Consider the following 19,161-nt stretch of genomic DNA (forward strand, 5'->3'; position numbering starts at 1 on the left):
TATGGCCTATGATTTCTCAACCATATAAGCAAATATAAAGCAAATGAATGTATATCTGTAAAGGGTAAATGAACTATGATTAGTGATGTGAGATGAACTGGCTGGCGCAGAGATTTGTTGCATTTAGTTCTAGAAGAAGAAAGATCCTATTACTGTAGAATGGTTGCCTGATATTGAAGAGTACACAGAAAGTGAAGAGCTTAGGGGAGATTCATGAATGCTCTGAAACATTCTTCACTGGGCCCTTCCATGTTCTGCACATGGAAAGTTGATATTAATCAGAACATAGGGAGAAGCCTTGAGGTGCTTGGTAAGCTCCTTTTTGAGAGTATTATCTTGGTTTGAATCTTAGAAACTAAAGAGGAATGTTTCTGACCCCTAGCAAACAAAATGTATAAAGATCTAAATGTAAGATCAGAAACTATAAAACTCCTAGAGGAGAACATAGGCAAAACACTCTCAGACATAAATCACAGCAGGATCCTCTATGATCCACCTCCCAGAATTCTGGAAATAAAAGCAAAAATAAACAAATGGGATCTAATTAAAATTAAAAGCTTCTGCACAACAAAGGAAAATATAAGCAAGGTGAAAAGACAGCCTTCTGAATGGGGAGAAAATAATAGCAAATGAAGCAACTGACAAACAACTAATCTCAAAAATATACAAGCAACTTATGCAGCTCAATTCCAGAAAAATAAACGACCCAATCAAAAAATGGGCCAAAGAACTAAATAGACATTTCTCCAAAGAAGACATACGGATGGCTAACAAACACATGAAAAGATGCTCAACATCACTCATTATTAGAGAAATGCAAATCAAAACCACAATGAGGTACCACTTCACACCAGTCAGAATGTCTGTGATCCAAAAATCTGCAAGCAATAAATGCTGGAGAGGGTGTGGAGAAAAGGGAGCCCTCCTACACTGTTGGTGGGAATGCAAACTAGTACAGCCACTATGGAGAACAGTGTGGAGATTCCTTAAAAAATTGCAAATAGAACTACCTTATGACCCAGCAATCCCACTGCTGGGCATACACACCGAGGAAACCAGAATAGAAAGAGACACATGTGCCCCAATGTTCATCGCAGCACTGTTTATAATAGCCAGGACATGGAAACAACCTAGATGTCCATCAGCAGATGAATGGATAAGAAAGCTGTGGTACATATACACAATGGAGTATTACTCAGCCGTTAAAAAGAATTCATTTGAATCAGTTCTGATGAGATGGATGAAACTGGAGCCGATTATACAGAGTGAAGTAAGCCAGAAAGAAAAACACCAATACGGTATACTAACACATATATATGGAATTTAGGAAGATGGCAATGACGACCCTGTATGCAAGACAGGGAAAGAGACACAGATGTGTATACCGGACTTTTGGACTCAGAGGGAGAAGGAGAGGGTGGGATGATTTGGGAGAATGACATTCTAACATGTATACTATCATGTAAGAATTGAATCGCCAGTCTATGTCTGACGCAGGATGCAGCATGCTTGGGGCTGGTGCATGGGGATGACCCAGAGAGATGTTATGGGGAGGGAGGTGGGAGGGGGGTTCATGTTTGGGAACGCATGTAAGAATTAAAGATTTTAAAATTTAAAAAATAAAAAACTAAAAAAAAAAGAGTGTTTGAAATGGAATAGCTAGTAATTAGGAGGGTTTCAGTTCAGTTCAGTTCAGTTGCTCAGTTGTGTCCAACTCTTTGCGACCCCATGAATTGCAGCATGCCAGGCCTCCCTGTCCATCACCATCTCCCGGAGTTCACTCGGACTCACGTCCATCGAGTCGGTGATGCCATACAGCCATCTTATCCTCGGTCGTCCCCTACTCCTCCTGCCCCCAATCCCTCCCAGCATGAGAGTCTTTTCCAATGAATCAACTCTTCTCATGAGGTGGCCAAAGTACTGGAGTTTCAGCTTTAGCATCATTCCTTCCAAAGAAATCCCAGGGCTGATCTCCTTCAGGATGGACTGGTTGGATCTGCTTGCAGTCCAAGGGACTCTCAAGAGTCTTCTCCAACACCACAGTTCAAAAGCATCAATTCTTCGGCTCTCAGCCTTCTTCACAGTCCAACTCTCACACCCATACGTGACCACAGGAAAAACCATAGCCTTGACTAGATGGACCTTAGTCGGCAAAGTAATGTTTCTGCTTTTCAATATGCTATCTAGGTTGGTCGTAACTTTTCTTCCAAGGAGGAAGCGTCTTTTAATTTCATGGCTGCAGTCACCATCTGCAGTAATTTTGGAGCCCCAGAAAATAAAGTCTGACACTGTTTCCACTGTTTCCCCTTCTATTTCCCATGAAGTGATGGGACCAGATGCCATGATCTTTGTTTTCTGAATGTTGAGCTTTAAGCCAACTTTTTCACTCTCCTCTTTCACTTTCATCAAGAGGCTTTTTAGCTCCTCTTCACTTTCTGCCATAAGAGTGGTGTCATCTGCATATCTGAGATTACTGATATTTCTCCCGGCAATCTTGATTTCAGCTTGTGCTTCTTCCAGCGCAGCGTTTCTCATGATGTATTCTGCACAGAAGTTAAATAAGCAGGGTGACAATATACAGCCTTGACATACTCCTTTTCCTATTTGGAACCAGTCTGTTGTTCCATGTCCAGTTCTAACTGTTGCTTCCTGACCTGCATACAGATTTCTCAAGAGGCAGGTTAGGTGGTCTGCTATTCCCGTCTCTTTCAGAATCTTCCACAGTTTATTGTGATCCACACAGTCAAAGGCTTTGGCATAGTCAATAAAGCAGAAATAGTTGTTTTTCTGGAACTCTCTTGCTTTTTCCATGATCCAGCGGATGTTGGCAATTTGATCTCTGGTTCCTCTGCCTTTTCTAAAACCAGCTTGAACATCAGGGATTTCACGGTTCACATATTGCTGAAGCCTGGCTTGGAGAATTTTGAGTATTACTTTACTAGCATGTGAGATGAGTGCAATTGTCCGGTAGTTTGAGCATTCTTTTGCATTTCCTTTCTTTGGGATTGGAATGAAAACTGACCTTTTCCAGTCAACTGGATGGAAACTGTTGTTTGGCTGGAGAGAGCGGTGCTGGATCTCAGTTGGTTATGAGGTTATAGAAGATGTGTCTGCCCCAGGTTCCTAGATAGTTCCTTGAGTGATGAGAGCACTGGGAGCGTCTTTTGTACTTACATATGTCTCTGACCCAGTCTGTGGCACAGGTCTCCTGAAAATCTTGTAATTTTGTAAGTGATAAGGGCAATAGGAGCATCTCTGTTCTAATGTGGTAACTCTGGGTGGGTTTCTATCTGGAGGCTGGTCACCAGCAAGACCACACCAGGATTAGAAGCTTAGAATTTTCAGCCTCACTCTCTAACCAATTATGTTTTAGAAATTAAAGATTTTATAAAGTTAATGGTTATTTGGGGGAAACGAAGCTTTCATTTTCACATGAGTTCTAGTAATGATGATTCCACTCCCCAGTTTGACTTCATGTTACAAATATGGAAGCATCATAATAGATGAATTAATTATGCCTACATGAGACAGTTCCACAAAATCCCCAAAGTGTAATGTCCAGAGAACTTTCAGGCTCAGGACACATCCATGTACTAGGAAGGGGATGCACCCAACGCCATGGGGCAGAAACTCCTACCCTCCCCTGTGTAACTCTTCATCTGGCTGTTCATCTATGCCTTTTTATCATAGCCTTTACTAAACTGGTAAATGTAGGTGCTTCCCTGAATCCTGTGACATGCTGGAGCAAGTTGTTCAAACCCATGGAGGGGATTATTGGGACCTCTGATCTACAATGGGTTGACCAGAAGCACAGGTGGCCACCTGAAGTGGTGACCTGGTGCTCTCTCCTGGGGGATGAACTCAGAACTGGGTTGAATTCCAGGACACCCAGATGGCATCATAGAAAATGCGTGGTGTCAAGAATCCCCCCCAACACATTTGGTAATGAGAGTTTTGTTTTGTGTGAGCGGAAAGGGGGGCACACAGGAGGAAAGAAAACAAACTCCAGAAGGAAGAGAAATGTGGGTTCCCTTTATGATGGCATCGTGCAAGACCATTGGATGAAGCTTTATAATTAAGTGCTTAAACTTTGTTATGGCAAAAATACCTCAGATGAATGATTTTGTCTGTTTTCACATTTATATAACAGAGTGGCTAAGGAATGGCTGAGAAGTCAGCATGGAAGGTGTGTATTCACCTTTCATGTAGGAAAATAACATGTAGAAAATGGGCAATGTTGCAGACTCATGATGGTACAGTCGACAGAGACAATTTCTCGTTCACCAGTCTCAAGAAGAAAATATTTTTCTTTGTAGTTTCCCCTAGTGTTTAACATTACTTTCTTTGAAATCATTTCTACTAACCACCATCACGCTGAATCTCTTTTGAAGGTAATTACTTTAAGAGGTATAGTTCCCAAGTAAATTTTAAGCTATTTCAAATACTTACAATCAAATACTTTTTGTCTTGGGAACAAATGAAAAAATTTGCTTTTTGCATTTTTTTCTGAGAGCAAAGCAAGGTGCAGTAGAATATAACATATATACATGAATAGTGAGTGAAAGTTGCTTAGTTGGGTCCAGCTGTTTGCCATCCCATGGACTGTAGCCCACCAGGCTTCTCTGTCCATGGACTTCTTCAAGTAAGAAGACAGGAGTAGGTTGCCATTTCCTTTTCTAATTAGGGGAGATAGGGGAACGAATTATTTACTTTTTGAAGATTGCTCTTCCAGTTAAAATATTTAATTCACAGTACTGAAAGGAAACCTGAAGTGTACCTCCGAAGTAATAATGATTTTTTAAAAACATGCATATATATATACAACCAAGTATACAGCCCACGATAAAATGATAATATGTGATATCTATAGATCTGCCAACTCATTTTTGAAAAGCGTTTAAACTTTCTTTGGTAAATTGTAAATGTCAGCACAGTTGGATCTTTGTTCATTTATTCTTACATAAATTCAGTGCCTACTCTGTGCAGTCCCCATAGATAGACCTTGAGGAAGATACATGAACACATGTGAAGAATAGTGAAGGTGATAGGAGAAATAGTGGGTAAAAAGAGGGAACACCCAGAAATAGTGTGGAGCATGTAGGAATGGAGACAGGGTTGAAGAATACTTTGCAGACAGAGGATGTGGTCCATATAAGGTGAAAGCCGGAGATCGAGTGTGAGGTAAGCAGAGAGTCAGGAATCGGTCAGGAGTGGGAGGCAAAGAAAGAAAGGTTTCAGTACAGTGACTAGTATGTGAAGTCCCACAAAGAAAATAATTTGTGAAGTTCGAGGATGTACAGCAGACTTCAAACTGTGGCTGATAAACAGCTTATAAAAAAGGGAAGGGCAGGAGCTGGACAGTAATGCCTGTGAGTCAGGGCTGGTTTGCCCAGGACAGTCTTTTTTTTTGCCAGACCAGTTCCAGTGTTATTAACAGCCTCCCTTTTAATTTTCCTTGTTTCCTTATTTAGATGATATATTCTATGGACTTTCTAATTATGGGCTTATTCAAAAGTTTGAATTTCCTTCTGGGAGCAGTGGAAAGTCATTGGAAGGGTTTAAATAAGTGACACCATCAATCTTGAGTGTAATATGCACAGCAGTTCCCTGGGGTGGAGGGTTGGTGGCAGGATCAGAGGAATGGGTCCCAAATGGAGGAAGCCAAGGGGGAGCCTATAGAAATGATTAGGGTAATATGTGATAGTGGTCCTAATGAAGAATGTGAAGGATGGAGGCAAGGGAGTGGGGGATGGGTGGAATTGGATGTATTTTCAATACGAGGTGTTGGGACAGCTGCTTAATTATTTGGAAAAAATAAAGAGGCCTACTAAAATGGAATCCAAACATATTAAAGATGGAAGTGTAAAAATTGAACCATAATCATGGGATAGAAGAAGAGCATTTGCAGCTTCAGGGACAGTTGGACACACACACATGAAAAGTTAAAAAAAAAAATTCGTACATGAGGTTGGAAGGAATAACATCCTTATAAATGATTTGTGATATTGCCTTTAATAAAATATGCTAGTTTATTTGTTGCTGTTCAGTTGCTAAGTCGTGTCCAACTCTTTGCGACCCCATGGACTGCAGCATGCCAGGCTCCTCTGTCCTCCACTGGCTCCCAGAGTTTGCTCAGATTGGTGTCCATTGATTTGGTGATGCTATCTAACCATCTCATCCTCTGCTGCTCCTTTCTCCTTTAGCCTTCAGTCTCTCCCAGCATTAGAGTGTTTTCTTAGTGAGTTGGCTCTTTGTGTCAGGTGGCCAAAGTATTGGAGCTTCAGCAACAGTCTTTCCAATAGTTTACTACTTTGACTTTAGTTTTACCTTCAACAGATGACTTGATAAAACTTTAAGAAATAAGCAGAAAGCAATTTTGGATAATACACAATTGTGTTTCGAATTTAAATTAAAAAATAGAAGTCTCTATCTGTTGCTTTCCTAGTGAAGACCATTCATATGCTTAATGACTTTTTATTTCTTCTGTAAATCATGTATTCATATACTTTTAGCGGTAGTTCATCTTAACTGACTGCATTACCTTTCATTCTTTTTTGTATACAAAAATATTGCACATATATTTCCCACCATTATAAATAGGGTAATAGGATGTACTACTTCCTGTATTGGATTACACTCAGTCTTCAAATTTTTGAATTGATCAGTTGCCATATACAAAAAACTAATAATTGTTATTCAATAGTGTCTACAAAATCCAGTCTTATTGTCCAAATCTTAAAGTCCAGGAAAAGTAAAGTATAAAGGAAGCCACATGGTGAGAAAACGGTGGTGGTAGTGTCACAAAAGGCCACATAGATATAACACATTCTAAAGCATGCTGCAGTGGGGGAGGGGCAAGGACCCATGTAGGGGCACTGAAGGAGGGAGCCTGATTTCTACAGAGACTTTGTTTCCAGAGAAAGCAGAATCATCAGTAAATAAAAGCACTTCCTAGGCATCATGTTGCCACATTAAAGGCAAATCAGCCTTTTTGAGTTGTCATTCAGTGGCCCTTTTTTGATAAAAGTGAGGTGACATCATCTCTAGAACATGGTTTTATAATTTAGGAAGTCAGGGAAAATTTGGTAGATTTTAAAAAAGGCAATAAAATAAAAAGATTTGTTGTAATTTTTTAGCTTTCCAAAACATTCACTTACCAGAAATTACTCATTGCCCGGGCATGCAGAAAGGACGAGACTTCATTAAAGCATACTGAAGGGAAAAGTTAAGCTTCCTTCTGGAGGAATAAATCAAGGTTACTCATCCTTATGAGTTAGACACTTAATTCTAAGGACCTGACAGATACTTAGAACATAGAGTTGACTCCAGGGGGTCCAAGGCAGCAAGAGCTCAGAAGTCTGATGAGTTACAAAGCCCAGTGTTCCATTTCCTGCAGATTCTTCTAAGCAACAGGTAAACCCATCAGTTGTGATTGGTGGCTATGGCATATGGAAACACAATTTCATTTAGGTACTGCCTTTTGAAGGGAAAATCTGTATAGTGAAGAATAAGTTGGTTAAAACAGAAGAGTGGAAAACAAAGTTACTTTTACTTGTCCAAAATAAAAATGTTGCTAACAAAACTACTTATGCAGCAAAGCTGTTAAAAATTACGAACTTGGTATCTGTAAATCTTAAAAGTTTTTTATTTTTGGAATCCAGATATGAAAGTACAACGCTAAGGAGGAAAAATACATAGCTGGTGTTTTATCATTGCCTTTCAACCATCATGAAAGTGTTAGTTGCTCATCATGTCTGACTCTTTGTGACCCATGGACTGTAGCCCGGTAGGCTCCTCTGTCCATGGAATTCTCCAGACAAGAATACTGGAATGGGTAGCCATTCCCTTCTCCAGGGGATTTTCCCGACACAGGGATTGAGCCTGGGTCTCCTGCATTGCCAGCAGATTCTTTACTGTCTGAGCCATCACAGAAGCCCCAGCCATCATATCCACTTTAAAATATGTTCATTAGAATTCACTATTATTTTTACTAGGTGCAAGATGGTTACCATAAATACACAGATAGTGAACAGTTCTAGTGCTCTTATTAGATCTGTGTTCCCATCTGTGATTACTCCTCCTGTCTGAAAGACTTCTTGTAACATTTTTGGTAATGCATGTCTGCTGGTGATGAGTTCCTTCAGCTTCTGTGTGTCTTTAAGAAGTTCACAATATTCCTTGCTTTGAAAAGGTGTTTTTGCTAGGTATAGAATTTTAGGTTGGCAATAGTTTCCTTTGAGTATTTTAAAGATGTTGCTCCATTGTCCCGTGGCTCACATTGTTGCTGATGGGAAGCGAGAAGACATTTTTATCTTTTTTCTTTTGTATGTAATGTGCTTTTTTTCTTTGACTGATTTTAAGATTTCCTTTTTCACTAGTTTTATGCAATTGGATGTTATTTATTTTCTGTTTATTGTGCTTTGAAACATTTGGGCTTTTTTTATTTCCATCAAATTTGGAGTATTTTCTGTCATATTTCTACATGCTTTGTAAAGAACCTCTCCTGTCTTTGGAGATGCCAATGAGGTGCATATAATAGGCCGCGGAAGTCCCGCAGCTCAATAATCATGTGTTCATAATTTTTCTTTATATTTTCTTTGTGTTTCATTTTACATAATTTTTTGCTTTGCCTACAAGTGTTAATCTCATTCAGTGTACTTTTTTCATTCATTCACTGTACCTTTTAATCTATAGAAGCTTGATTTGAATATTTTTTGTGTATCTCAAGTATCATGTTCAGCCCTTCTAGCTTTTTGAACATTTAGAGTGCGATTATAACTGTTAATTTTCTTTTCTGTGATTTGTCTATAAAATTTAGTTCTGTATAATTTTAACATCTGTGTAATTTTTCAGGGTTTAGTTAATAGCTTTATATTTTTCATCATTGTGTAGTTTCTGCTTTCTTTACATGCCTAGTAATTTTTGACTGACAGTCATTGTGAGTTTTACTTCCTTTGATGCTGGATAGTTTTGTATTATTATGGATAATATTCTTGATTTCACATCATGCAGTTAAGTAACCTGGAAACATTTTGATCCTTCAGAGGCTTGCTATTAAGCTGTGTTAGGTGAGATCTTAGCAGTGTGTAATCTAGGGCTAATTATTTCCCACTATGAAGACAGTGCCGTTTCTCTACTAATTCTCCTCAATGCCCTGCGAATTGTGAGAATTTTAACTTGTGGGAACAGGAGCTACTCCTGCCCTGTGCAAGCTTCAGGGATCCGCTTCCTCTCATGCAGGGTTTCTCAGCCTCGGAACTGTTGAAGTTTGAGGACTGATAATTATCGGGGCGGGGCGGGGATTGCTCAGTATGGTGTCAGTTGCCAGGGAGCATCTCTGGCCTCTGTGCCTTAGATGGCATTGGATGCGTGTGTGCTCAGTTGTGTCTGCCTCCCTGCGACCCCATGGACTGTAGCCCACCAGACTCCTCTGTCCATGGGATTGTCCAAGCAAGAATACTGAAGTGGGATGCTGTTTCTTCCTCCAAGAGATCTTCCTGACCCAGGGATAAAACCTACATCTCTTGCATCCACTGCATTGGCAGGCAGATTCTTTACCACTGAGCCACCTGGGAAGCCAGATGGCAATGGCATCCTTTGAATCATGACAAACCAAAGATGTCCCCAGACAGCCCTCTGTTCCCAGTTACTCTTCTAATCCTTTCTGGGAGCTGTCCATACACAAGCCTTGGCTAAGGACTCAAGAAACTCTGTGTCTGTGTCGCTCACTCTACTCTCATCCCTTTGCTGAGAACTTTAACCCCTTGACCTCCCTAGATTCCCAGCTCTCTCATCTCCACTAAGGAAGACTGCTGCATTCCACCTGGGTTCCTTTTCCTCCAACACAGCCAGGAACCTTGCTCTAGATAGTAAGCTGGGCAGTCTTAGGGCCCACAGTTATTTCCTTTCTCTCAGTGGTCACTATTCTTCTATTTCATGTCCAATGTTTTAAAAAATCATTGGTTCATTATCTTTTTCTGAAAATTTTCTCTAATACGTACCTAGTAACTTCACCTTCATTTCCATCCTCATTCTTGAACAGTACTTTTGCTAGATACACAATTCTGAGCTGACTATTATTTTTTAATATGTTTTTATCTTCTAGTTATATTGCTGCTTGATCACTCAGTTGTTTTTTTTTTTTTTTCTTTCTCATGATCTGTGTTTTTCTCTGGTATTTTTAAGAACTACTTTCTGGCATTCTGTCTTTTCACTATGATGTATGTAAGCATGGGTTAATTTTTATTTTTCCTGCTTCCTGAATCTTCAGATTGTGTTTCCCATCAACTGTCAGAAATCTGCAGCTATTATTTCATCAGATATTTTATTATCTTGATGCTGTTCATTCTATCCCTTTAAAAATTTTGTTGGGTACCACAAACCATAAGGGAGAAAATATTATTGGGCTCATTAATTTGGATCCTTTTTTTATAATAAAAAAATACTAATAAGAAAGTGAAAGGACAAGTTACCAAATGGGAGAATGTATTTATGGCACAAAGCCTTGGATCCAGTGTATTATAAAGAACTGTTACAAATCAAAAAGAGAAAGAGGAAGGGAAAAATGTGCAAGGATCTTGAACAGGCATTTCTTAAAGGTGTTATGAGAATGATGAACTTTCAACCATTAGAAGATACCACTGTATGCTCAGAATGGTCAGATTTAAACTAATACTGTAAACTACTGGATCCTGAGACAGAGCTAGAACTCACATAGCTGCTGGTGGGAGTGTAGCTGGAGCAACCTGTTTGTCTCAGCTGCCTGTGTTGAATGACCTAGACATTATACACTTAAATACGCTTAACCCAAATTTGTGTATCTATGCATCAACAGATATGTGCATAATAGAATTGCTTTAATAGCCAAAAGTGAAAACAACCTCAGTGTCCCTCAGAGGCATAATGGGTAAAGAAACTATGAAATATATACACGTTGGAGTGCTGCACAACAATGAAAACAGATGACTACCAGTAACAGCATGGATGAATCTCACTTATTAGCAGGAAAAAGAAACATCTGCTTATGATTCCATTTATGCAGTATTTAAATAGAGGTCATGGTGACTAGGAAGGAGCATACTTAGGGGCCCCTGGAGTTCTGTGTATGTTGTGTTTCTTGCTTGGGTGATATTTACAGGGACATAGACATTTTTGAAGATTCACATTACAGTATGCTTATGAATTATTATAGTCAATAAGAAAGCTTATAGTCAATAAAGAAACCATTTCTTTGCCCTCTTAAGAGCTTCTGTTTCGGCAGATAGCAAATATATACATAAAAGCATAAATGTGGTTAAAAGTTATGAGCATGTGTTAAAGCAAAGAAGATGGTGCTATGAGATCAAGTAACCTGGGGGTTTGCTCTTACATCAGATGTTTTAGTCACTCCTCTAGAGAAAGAGGCCAGTTATATAAGCTGAGTGAGGAGGACAGTGGAGAGGAGGTAGGGTTGAAGACAAATACAAGGCTAGAACATGCTTTAGAGTTTGAGTTTGCTTTTCATCCCATGCTCTTCATTCACGGACTGTATAGTCCATGGGGTCACAAAGAGTCAAACACGACTGAGAGACTTTCATTCACTCATTCTTCAACCCCAAACCAGTGTAGATTTACAGGAGTTATTAATAGACCAGTTACATGATTTGCTCTTTTAAGTTTCCAAACAATCACTCTGGCTACACTGTGAGTCATGGATTTGAAAATGAGCCAAAGGTGAATGCAGCTGGACCAGCTGGGGCTTCAGGTAAAAATGCCCCAGGTAAAAAATGATGGCATTGATGATCTCGACCTAGGATATGCCAACTTTTATGTAAAAAGTGTGTGTGGCTTCTATTCAGTTTCACCATTGTAACATGACAGCCAACATAAACAAACCATACGTCAATGAATGAGTGTGGCTGTGTTCCAACCAAGCTTCATTTACAAACTAGGTGGCATAGTCTGCCAACCTCTGCCCTGGACTAGAGAGAAGATAACAAGTGTCAGCATACATGTTAGAAGCAGATTTAACAGGATATGGGCTGGATGTTGGGAGTGTAGCCGAGAGGCGAGGTTTCAAGGATTTCTAAGCTTCTGGCTGGAATAACTGATGGATCATACTGACTGGGGAACAAATCAGTTAGAAGTCTAGACCCAGTCACCCCAAATATACTGATATGTCATGTTTTTCTCATCTTTGGTCTCTAGTGACAATGCAGTTGTTTTGAGAACTTTTACCACCATAACAGTCATGACTAGAAATACCTTTTTTTAAAAATACACATTAGTCACCTGTTACACCAAACATTAAAAAGTGAGAATACCACAGAAGAATGAAAACTTGTCTATTGTATTATCAGTTCTTTTTGTGTTTTCTGCTAATAGAAGGAAAGGGAAAAAAAATTAATCCTTAGTTTCCCCAGTCTCCCGCTGGCCCATTGATCATGTATTTATAGCTCATTTTCTCCCTCCCTTCAAAAGTAACCCCGCCACTCCCCGACACACAGCGCCCCCTCCCCAGCTGCCACCTTTCTAGGATGAACCAGAGGATACACAGCTTAGAAGGTGCCTTATGCTGATTCTTCTTGTCCATTAGTGACCATGGAGGGCTGCCTCTGCTTTTCTGCAGCCCCCTTGCCCAATTTGTAAGAGGTTTCTTTCCAAATAGTTGCATTATTATCGTTGCTGTGCCACAACTAGAACATTGATTTCATTTTCCTCATAGTTGGGTGTGTTTAGGGTTTTATATTGAACACTTTTCACCTTTGACTTTGATAGGCTTTGCTCTCCGTGCATGACACTGTGGCTCAGAAGAATTATGATCCTGTGTTGCCTCCTATGCCCGATGACATTGATGATGAGGAAGACTCAGTGAAAATCATCCGCCTGGTCAAAAATAGAGAACCACTGGTGAGTTTTGGTTCATCTTTTATGCTCAGCCAAGAGTGGATACCATGATAAAGACCAGTCTGATGGGTGCATATCATTTATTCCTCTCTTTAAAATATGCTTCCTCTGTGTCTTCAAACTCAGAAATAAATGGAGCATTCACATCTAAAGGAGATGATGGAGAAAAATAAAAACAGAGCCAAAGAAACTGGCATTCTTTTGGTTATAAACAGCAATCTTTTTAAAGTGTTACTGGTTGGCATTTATAAGGGATGACGTGACATGCACCAACTGCAGCTGATTAGAGATTAAAAAGTGCAACTGAAAATAATTGCTTATGGCTTTTCTAGAAAGCGGATTAATATTAAAGTGATGAGAAATTAACCAGGAATCTGATAGTTCAAAATGTAGATGACGCTATTTGTTTTTGCACCAGGATTTAGGCAGCTCTGCGTCATGTCCAGGGCCTGTGGTAGTGGGACAGTGCCTCCCACTCACCCCCTTAAATCTTCCTTAAAAGGCAAAAGGAACTTTTTGTAGTTAAAGATCTTGACGTGGGGACCATCCCTTGGATTGTCAGGTGGGACCAAGATAATCATAAGGGTTCTTATTAAAGTGAAAGAGGGAGGCAGAAGGGTTAGAGTTACAAAAAGAGATGTGATGATGAAGCAAGGGCTGGAGTGATGAGACCCGGAGCCAAGGGGTGCTTTTGTACAATGCCACATGGAATGTGCCCTTGTTTTATTGGGTTTTGATCTTATTTTCATGCAAGTACATTGCACTAAGAATACTTCAAAGAAGTGTGCTCATAAGGGTTTGGAAAGCAATATGGAAATAGAAAATCTTCAGGAATGTAGGAATCAAGAAGAAGATTGAGTTAAGTGCTATTAATAGTGTCATGTAGAAAGTGAGACACCATTTCTCATGTTCATGTTCAGCAGATAGCCAGCATTTCTATTCCAGGGTCCTATCTATATTGATGCATAAATATATTTCAGGGCCTTTAACAAGTCCTTGAAGTGTTGAGTGCTTTCCGTTCTCTGCATATTCTGGAAGTGATCCCTCCAGCTGTGACTTGAAAAACCACTTGTATGCCAGTGACTCCCAGGTTCCATTTCTCTTACAGATCTTTCTTCTAGTCTTTCAAGTTTATATGTCCATCATTCTGCCCAGTATCTCCATTTGGATGTCTGGTAGGCATCTCAGTCTTCACGTGTCCAAAAGTCAGCCAATCTTTGTCCCTGAATCTGTTCCACCCTGTGGTTCCCCAGTGGACAGTCTCATCTTTCCAGTTACTCAGCCAAAAGCCATAGCATCTGACGTCCCACAGATACTGTGTCTCAAGGGACCCAGCTGCAAGTCTTCCCACAGCCCTAGATGCCCTGGAATTTATTCACCACTCAATATAGTGACCTGACAGGCACATTCAAAGAGGGAAGAACTGATAATATGCATCTGCAAAAGTAGTATATTTATAACCTTATGAATACAGGGTTATAGAAGGATTCAGAAGATTATTAGTTTTGAATGATAAGGTTAGAAACAGCAATTCTGTTCAGTTTGCTTTAGATAAGTTCTGACTTTGCTACATACTAGTTGTCTGATCTTAGACAAGTCATAACCATTTGTCATGCAATTTCTCATCTACAAAAGATAGATAAGTAGTCTTAAATTAAACTTAAACTCTGGGAGATGGTGGAGGACAAAGAAGCCTGGCATGCTGCAGCCTATGGCATCGCAGAGTCATACACGCCTTAGCAACTGAACAACAATAAACAATTTTAGATTACTAGACCTTTCTGATCATTAGGCATACTTTAGTCAGTTTGAGACACATTCTTAAAGAAAGTAAAAGTTGATCTAACTACACTAATTAGTTGTAGTAAGAATATCACAATTCCAGTCATCTTGGCTGTAAGCTACCTGCAGAAAATACCAGGAATTGGACAGTCTAAGGTTTATAACCATGGAGAGGTACTCATTCAAGTCTTCAGCCTTGAGGGCATGTGTAGGTGATTAAAAATGCCACAAAATCATCCTAGCATGGAGTTATTTAATTTTTTGCTGTTATTAGGTATGTATTTGATAGCTATCACATATAAAATAAAATGTCATGTATAAAATGCTTATGAAAACAAAACTAAAAATCCTTTTATAATATCTATTTTATAATACTGTAAATAAATGTGTTCACTATCAAACTTCTTTTTGTGGGGTGAACCTTGCCCCCACCTAATGTGCTTCTCTCCAGCTGTGTAATGTGACATAGATGGTTTGTCTAAACCACTGCCAGTTTCTTGGAAGAAAATCATGAAGAGGCATTCAAAGTAACCATTTGTGCTTGCTATGCTGACAAAAAGTGTTCAGTTGATTTGCTTCTAAACACCCATAAATGAAGAATTTCTGGATTCTTTTTGAAATTATTTCCTAATCTCCTGCCAGAATGTTAGTTCCATTTGTGCTAAGTATAATCCTAGTTCATAAAAACTAGGAGTATCAGATCTTTTTTTTTCTTTCCATTTTGTTTATTATCATCTCTGAGTTTGTTTACTGTAACACTGTAGTAGGAGGGTTGCTGAACAAAAGGTCAGGTGGTCTGGGTTTTAGTTTTCTAGTTCATTTTCTATTCACTTCACCTTCTCTATGTACATGACCTTCTTACAGGGCTTCGGTTAAAGATAAAGGGAAATGAGGAAATACTGTCAAAGTGTAAAAACAAATAGTATTCAAATGTCAGGTTCATAATGGGAAGAAGATATTTATATACTCCATAGTATTGAAGGGAATAAAGATTCAAAAATTTTTGGACTGTGCTGAAAACCTTAGGTGATGTATGCTGTAGAAGACTGTGTGTTTAATGATGAGTATTTGTGAGGTGCCTGACATATCTGTTCCTTCTGCCTCCTTTTAATTTTTTTGTAGCTGTTTTTACATTTTCCAGATAAAGTCCCTATTTCTGCCCTCTTACCACCCGGTATGTGCATTTACCCACAAATACTGTTTTTTTTTTTTCTTTAAAGGGAGCCACTATTAAGAAGGATGAGCAGACCGGGGCCATCGTGGTGGCCAGGATCATGAGAGGAGGGGCTGCAGACAGAAGTGGTGAGAAGGCACACGTTTGGCGGGTGTGGGCGAGTCACGCGGGCGTTATGGGCCACATTTCTGGTACATAACTGAGAGGATAGCAGGATTTAGACAGTACAACCAAACAGCAATAAGGTATTTTTCTCTATGTTCAAATGTGGTTATTGTTCAGTTGCTAAGTCCTGTCTTGATTTTTTGCGACCGCATGGACTATAGCACCCAGGTTTCCCTGTCCAGCGCCAGTTCCTGGAGCTTGTTCAAACTGATGTCCATTGAGTCAGTGATGCCATCCAACTATCTCATCCTCTGTTGCCCCCTTCTCCTCTTGCCTTCGATCTTTCCCAGTATCATGGTCTCTTCCAGTGAGTCATCTCTTCACATCAGGTGGCCAAAGTATTGGAACTTCAGCTTCAGCATTGGTCCTTCTAATGAACATTCAGGGTTGATTTCCTTTAGGATTAACTAGCTCGACCTCCTTGTTGTCCAGAGGACTCTCAAGAGTCTTCTCCAGCATCATAGTTCAAATGAACCTACCTATTTAAATAAGTTATAAATCTCATTTTGGTTTACTGTCTTCACTTATATGGGCTTCCAAGGTTATAAGACTTATTTCAATGTTTCTGATTTCAAAAGTACTACTAAAAGCATGCAGTCTTTAAAAATACTATTTTGAAGATGAAAGTAATGTGCAGTTTTAGAAAAAGACTGAGATGCTGGTGCTGTTCCTTTGGCAGAGTTGTGAGGTTGTGGTCTTAGAGTCGTTCTCTGGGGGCTCAGCCTCTGAAACCTGAGAGGCATGAGCTATGTTGCCCTCACAGGCACTGGGGGACCACACGGTGCGTTCAGTGTGGACACAGTCACAAACCATGGTTTCTTTTGTAGGTAATGCTGCTGGTTTTCTGAATTTGCTTTTTCTCAGGTCTTATTCATGTTGGCGATGAACTTAGGGAAGTGAATGGGATACTGGTCGAGGATAAAAGGCCTGAGGAAATAATCCAGATCTTGGTAAGCTGAAAATTTATTTTAAAATTGCCATGAAAATGAAATTGAATCGCTGTGTTTCAGACCTGGTAATGAACACAGGATTTGGATTCGGCAATCCAGGATTTGGATCCTGACTCTATTAACTTAATCCCTTGGAAAATACCTTCATCTTTTTATTGCTTCCCTGTATTCATCTAAGAAATGAGAATAAGAAGTAAATCTCTCACTGGAACGTTCAAAGATTCAACGAGCTCCTGTAGGTCAGGAGTTTGACAGGACCCGTCCCAAATTAGGTCTTTAATACACATTGCCAGTGACACATTTATCTCTGGGGCCTGTATTTTCCAGGTATGTAAAGTAGTGAAACTAACTTAGATGTCGTAAGTCTAAAATGGAATGAAACTACTATAGGCCTTGGCAATATAAATTCTCAAATTCATTTGTTTATTTATAAGGACAAAATAGAGATTATCCCTGTTACATATGAAAACATATTATTAACCTGTCAAGAGTCTTGGTATCTCAAAACAGACCTCCGTGTATATGAGAATTTAGTAAATGATTAAGAGAGCATTTTAAATGAGTGTGAAAGGAGTGAGATTGTTTCGTAAATGGTATTGGATTAATTGATTATTCAGTTAGAAAAATAGTCCTTATTGTACAACTCACACAAAACTAGATTCCCCCAAATTAAGTTTTTAAAAAGATCATTGTGCTCTGTCATGTCTGACTCTTTGTGACCCCATGTACTATATAGCCCACCAGCTCCTCTGAGGAATTTTTCAGGCAAGAATACTGGAGCAGGTTGCCATCTACTCCAGGGACATCTTCCCAACCCAGGGATTGAACCTGCATCTCGTGTTTCCTGCATTGGCAGGCAGATTCTTTACTATCTTTTTCTTTTTCTTTTTTTTTTTTTTTTTAACTACTGTGCCACCTGAGAAGCCCCCATACTACACTTGATCTTAGCCAAAATGCCAAGAAAAAATTTCTGACCTTGATGTGAAATTCAAATAGATGTAATGACTAGAACTGAAAAATTTTTCTACAGGAAAAGATGCTGTACATAAAGTTTAAAAGACAAATGAGGTTATAGGCAAAATATTTTCAATTTATATGATTGAAGGCTCATGTTGTAATGTATATGAGAGTTCTTAACAATCATTAAGAAACAAGCAGTTATAGAACAGCAAAGCATATGTACAGACAAAAATGATCAAAAAACATGATGTCTGAAAAATATTGGACTGATGGTTATTTAAAAGCTTGATAATGCCTAGAGTTAGCCAGATTACAAGGAAATAATGTTTATATGCTTTTGTTTGGTAGGATAAGCTAATAGAATCTTTTGAGATGGCTGTCTGAAACTATCCACTCTGAATTTGTGTACTCTTTAATAAGAAATTCAGCTATTGACTTCCCTGGCAGTTCAGTGATTAAGACTCTGCATTTCCACTGCAGGGAGCATGGGTTCAATTCATGGTCAGGAAACGAAGATCCCACATGCCATGCAGCATGGTCTCACACACATACACACACACAAACACAAAAGTATTCACAAGAAATTCAGCTGTTACAAATTAACCCTAAGGAAATAATTTGGCAAATGTGTATAAACAAGATAGTTTAAAAATATCTAGAAACTATTAAGAAGGTTGCACTGATTGAATAATTGTTCACCCAAGTGATAGATTATTGTGAAGTGTTCACACTGGCTGATAGACCTTATGATTTAGTAATAACAATAGTACTAGTGATTGCTTGCACTGATTGAGCCCTTAGTGATACTGTTGTAAGGGCTTTACATAAATTAAAACACATGCACAAACTAGATGAATGGGAAGGGATTATTGAGAAGACTTGCTTTCTTTCTACTTTCTTTTAGTATTCTTAGTAAGATTAGTGAGTTACTTTTATGATAAGCAGTAGCAACCATATTATCATTTTGAAATCACTGCTTTATGAAATTCTGATATTTATGCTGTTAAACTCCATTTTACTTGAGTGTCTAAGCTGCACTAGAGTTGCTTCCATATGCTGACAAAAACTGATTCTATTCTCTAAAAAAATGAATTTGTTTACAAAACAGAAACAGAGTCACAGATATGAAAAACAAATTTATGGTTCCCAGGGGGCGATGGGGGAGGTTGAGATTGACATATATACACACTGCTATGTATAAAATAGATAACTAATAAGGGCCTACTCGAGAGCAAAGGGAACTCT

At 39.1% G+C, this 19,161-nt stretch overlaps 1 protein-coding gene across 5 annotated transcripts in view; it reads left to right on the top strand.

Annotated features, from left to right (window-relative positions):
• The window catches only part of MPP7 (MAGUK p55 scaffold protein 7), a 238,470-nt gene that overhangs the window by 150,389 nt on the left and 68,920 nt on the right, over nucleotides 1-19,161 (top strand). For all 5 annotated transcript variants that reach the window (XM_015099631.4, XM_060397456.1, XM_060397457.1 and 2 more), the window contains exons 6-8: nucleotides 12,757-12,888; nucleotides 15,888-15,969; nucleotides 16,871-16,956. In XM_015099631.4, the coding sequence (XP_014955117.2) occupies nucleotides 12,757-12,888; nucleotides 15,888-15,969; nucleotides 16,871-16,956 (300 nt within the window). The remainder of the gene's footprint in view (nucleotides 1-12,756; nucleotides 12,889-15,887; nucleotides 15,970-16,870; nucleotides 16,957-19,161) is intronic.

The sequence above is a fragment of the Ovis aries genome, chromosome 13 (assembly GCF_016772045.2).
Source record: "Ovis aries strain OAR_USU_Benz2616 breed Rambouillet chromosome 13, ARS-UI_Ramb_v3.0, whole genome shotgun sequence".
NCBI classification, from domain to species: domain Eukaryota; kingdom Metazoa; phylum Chordata; class Mammalia; order Artiodactyla; family Bovidae; genus Ovis; species Ovis aries.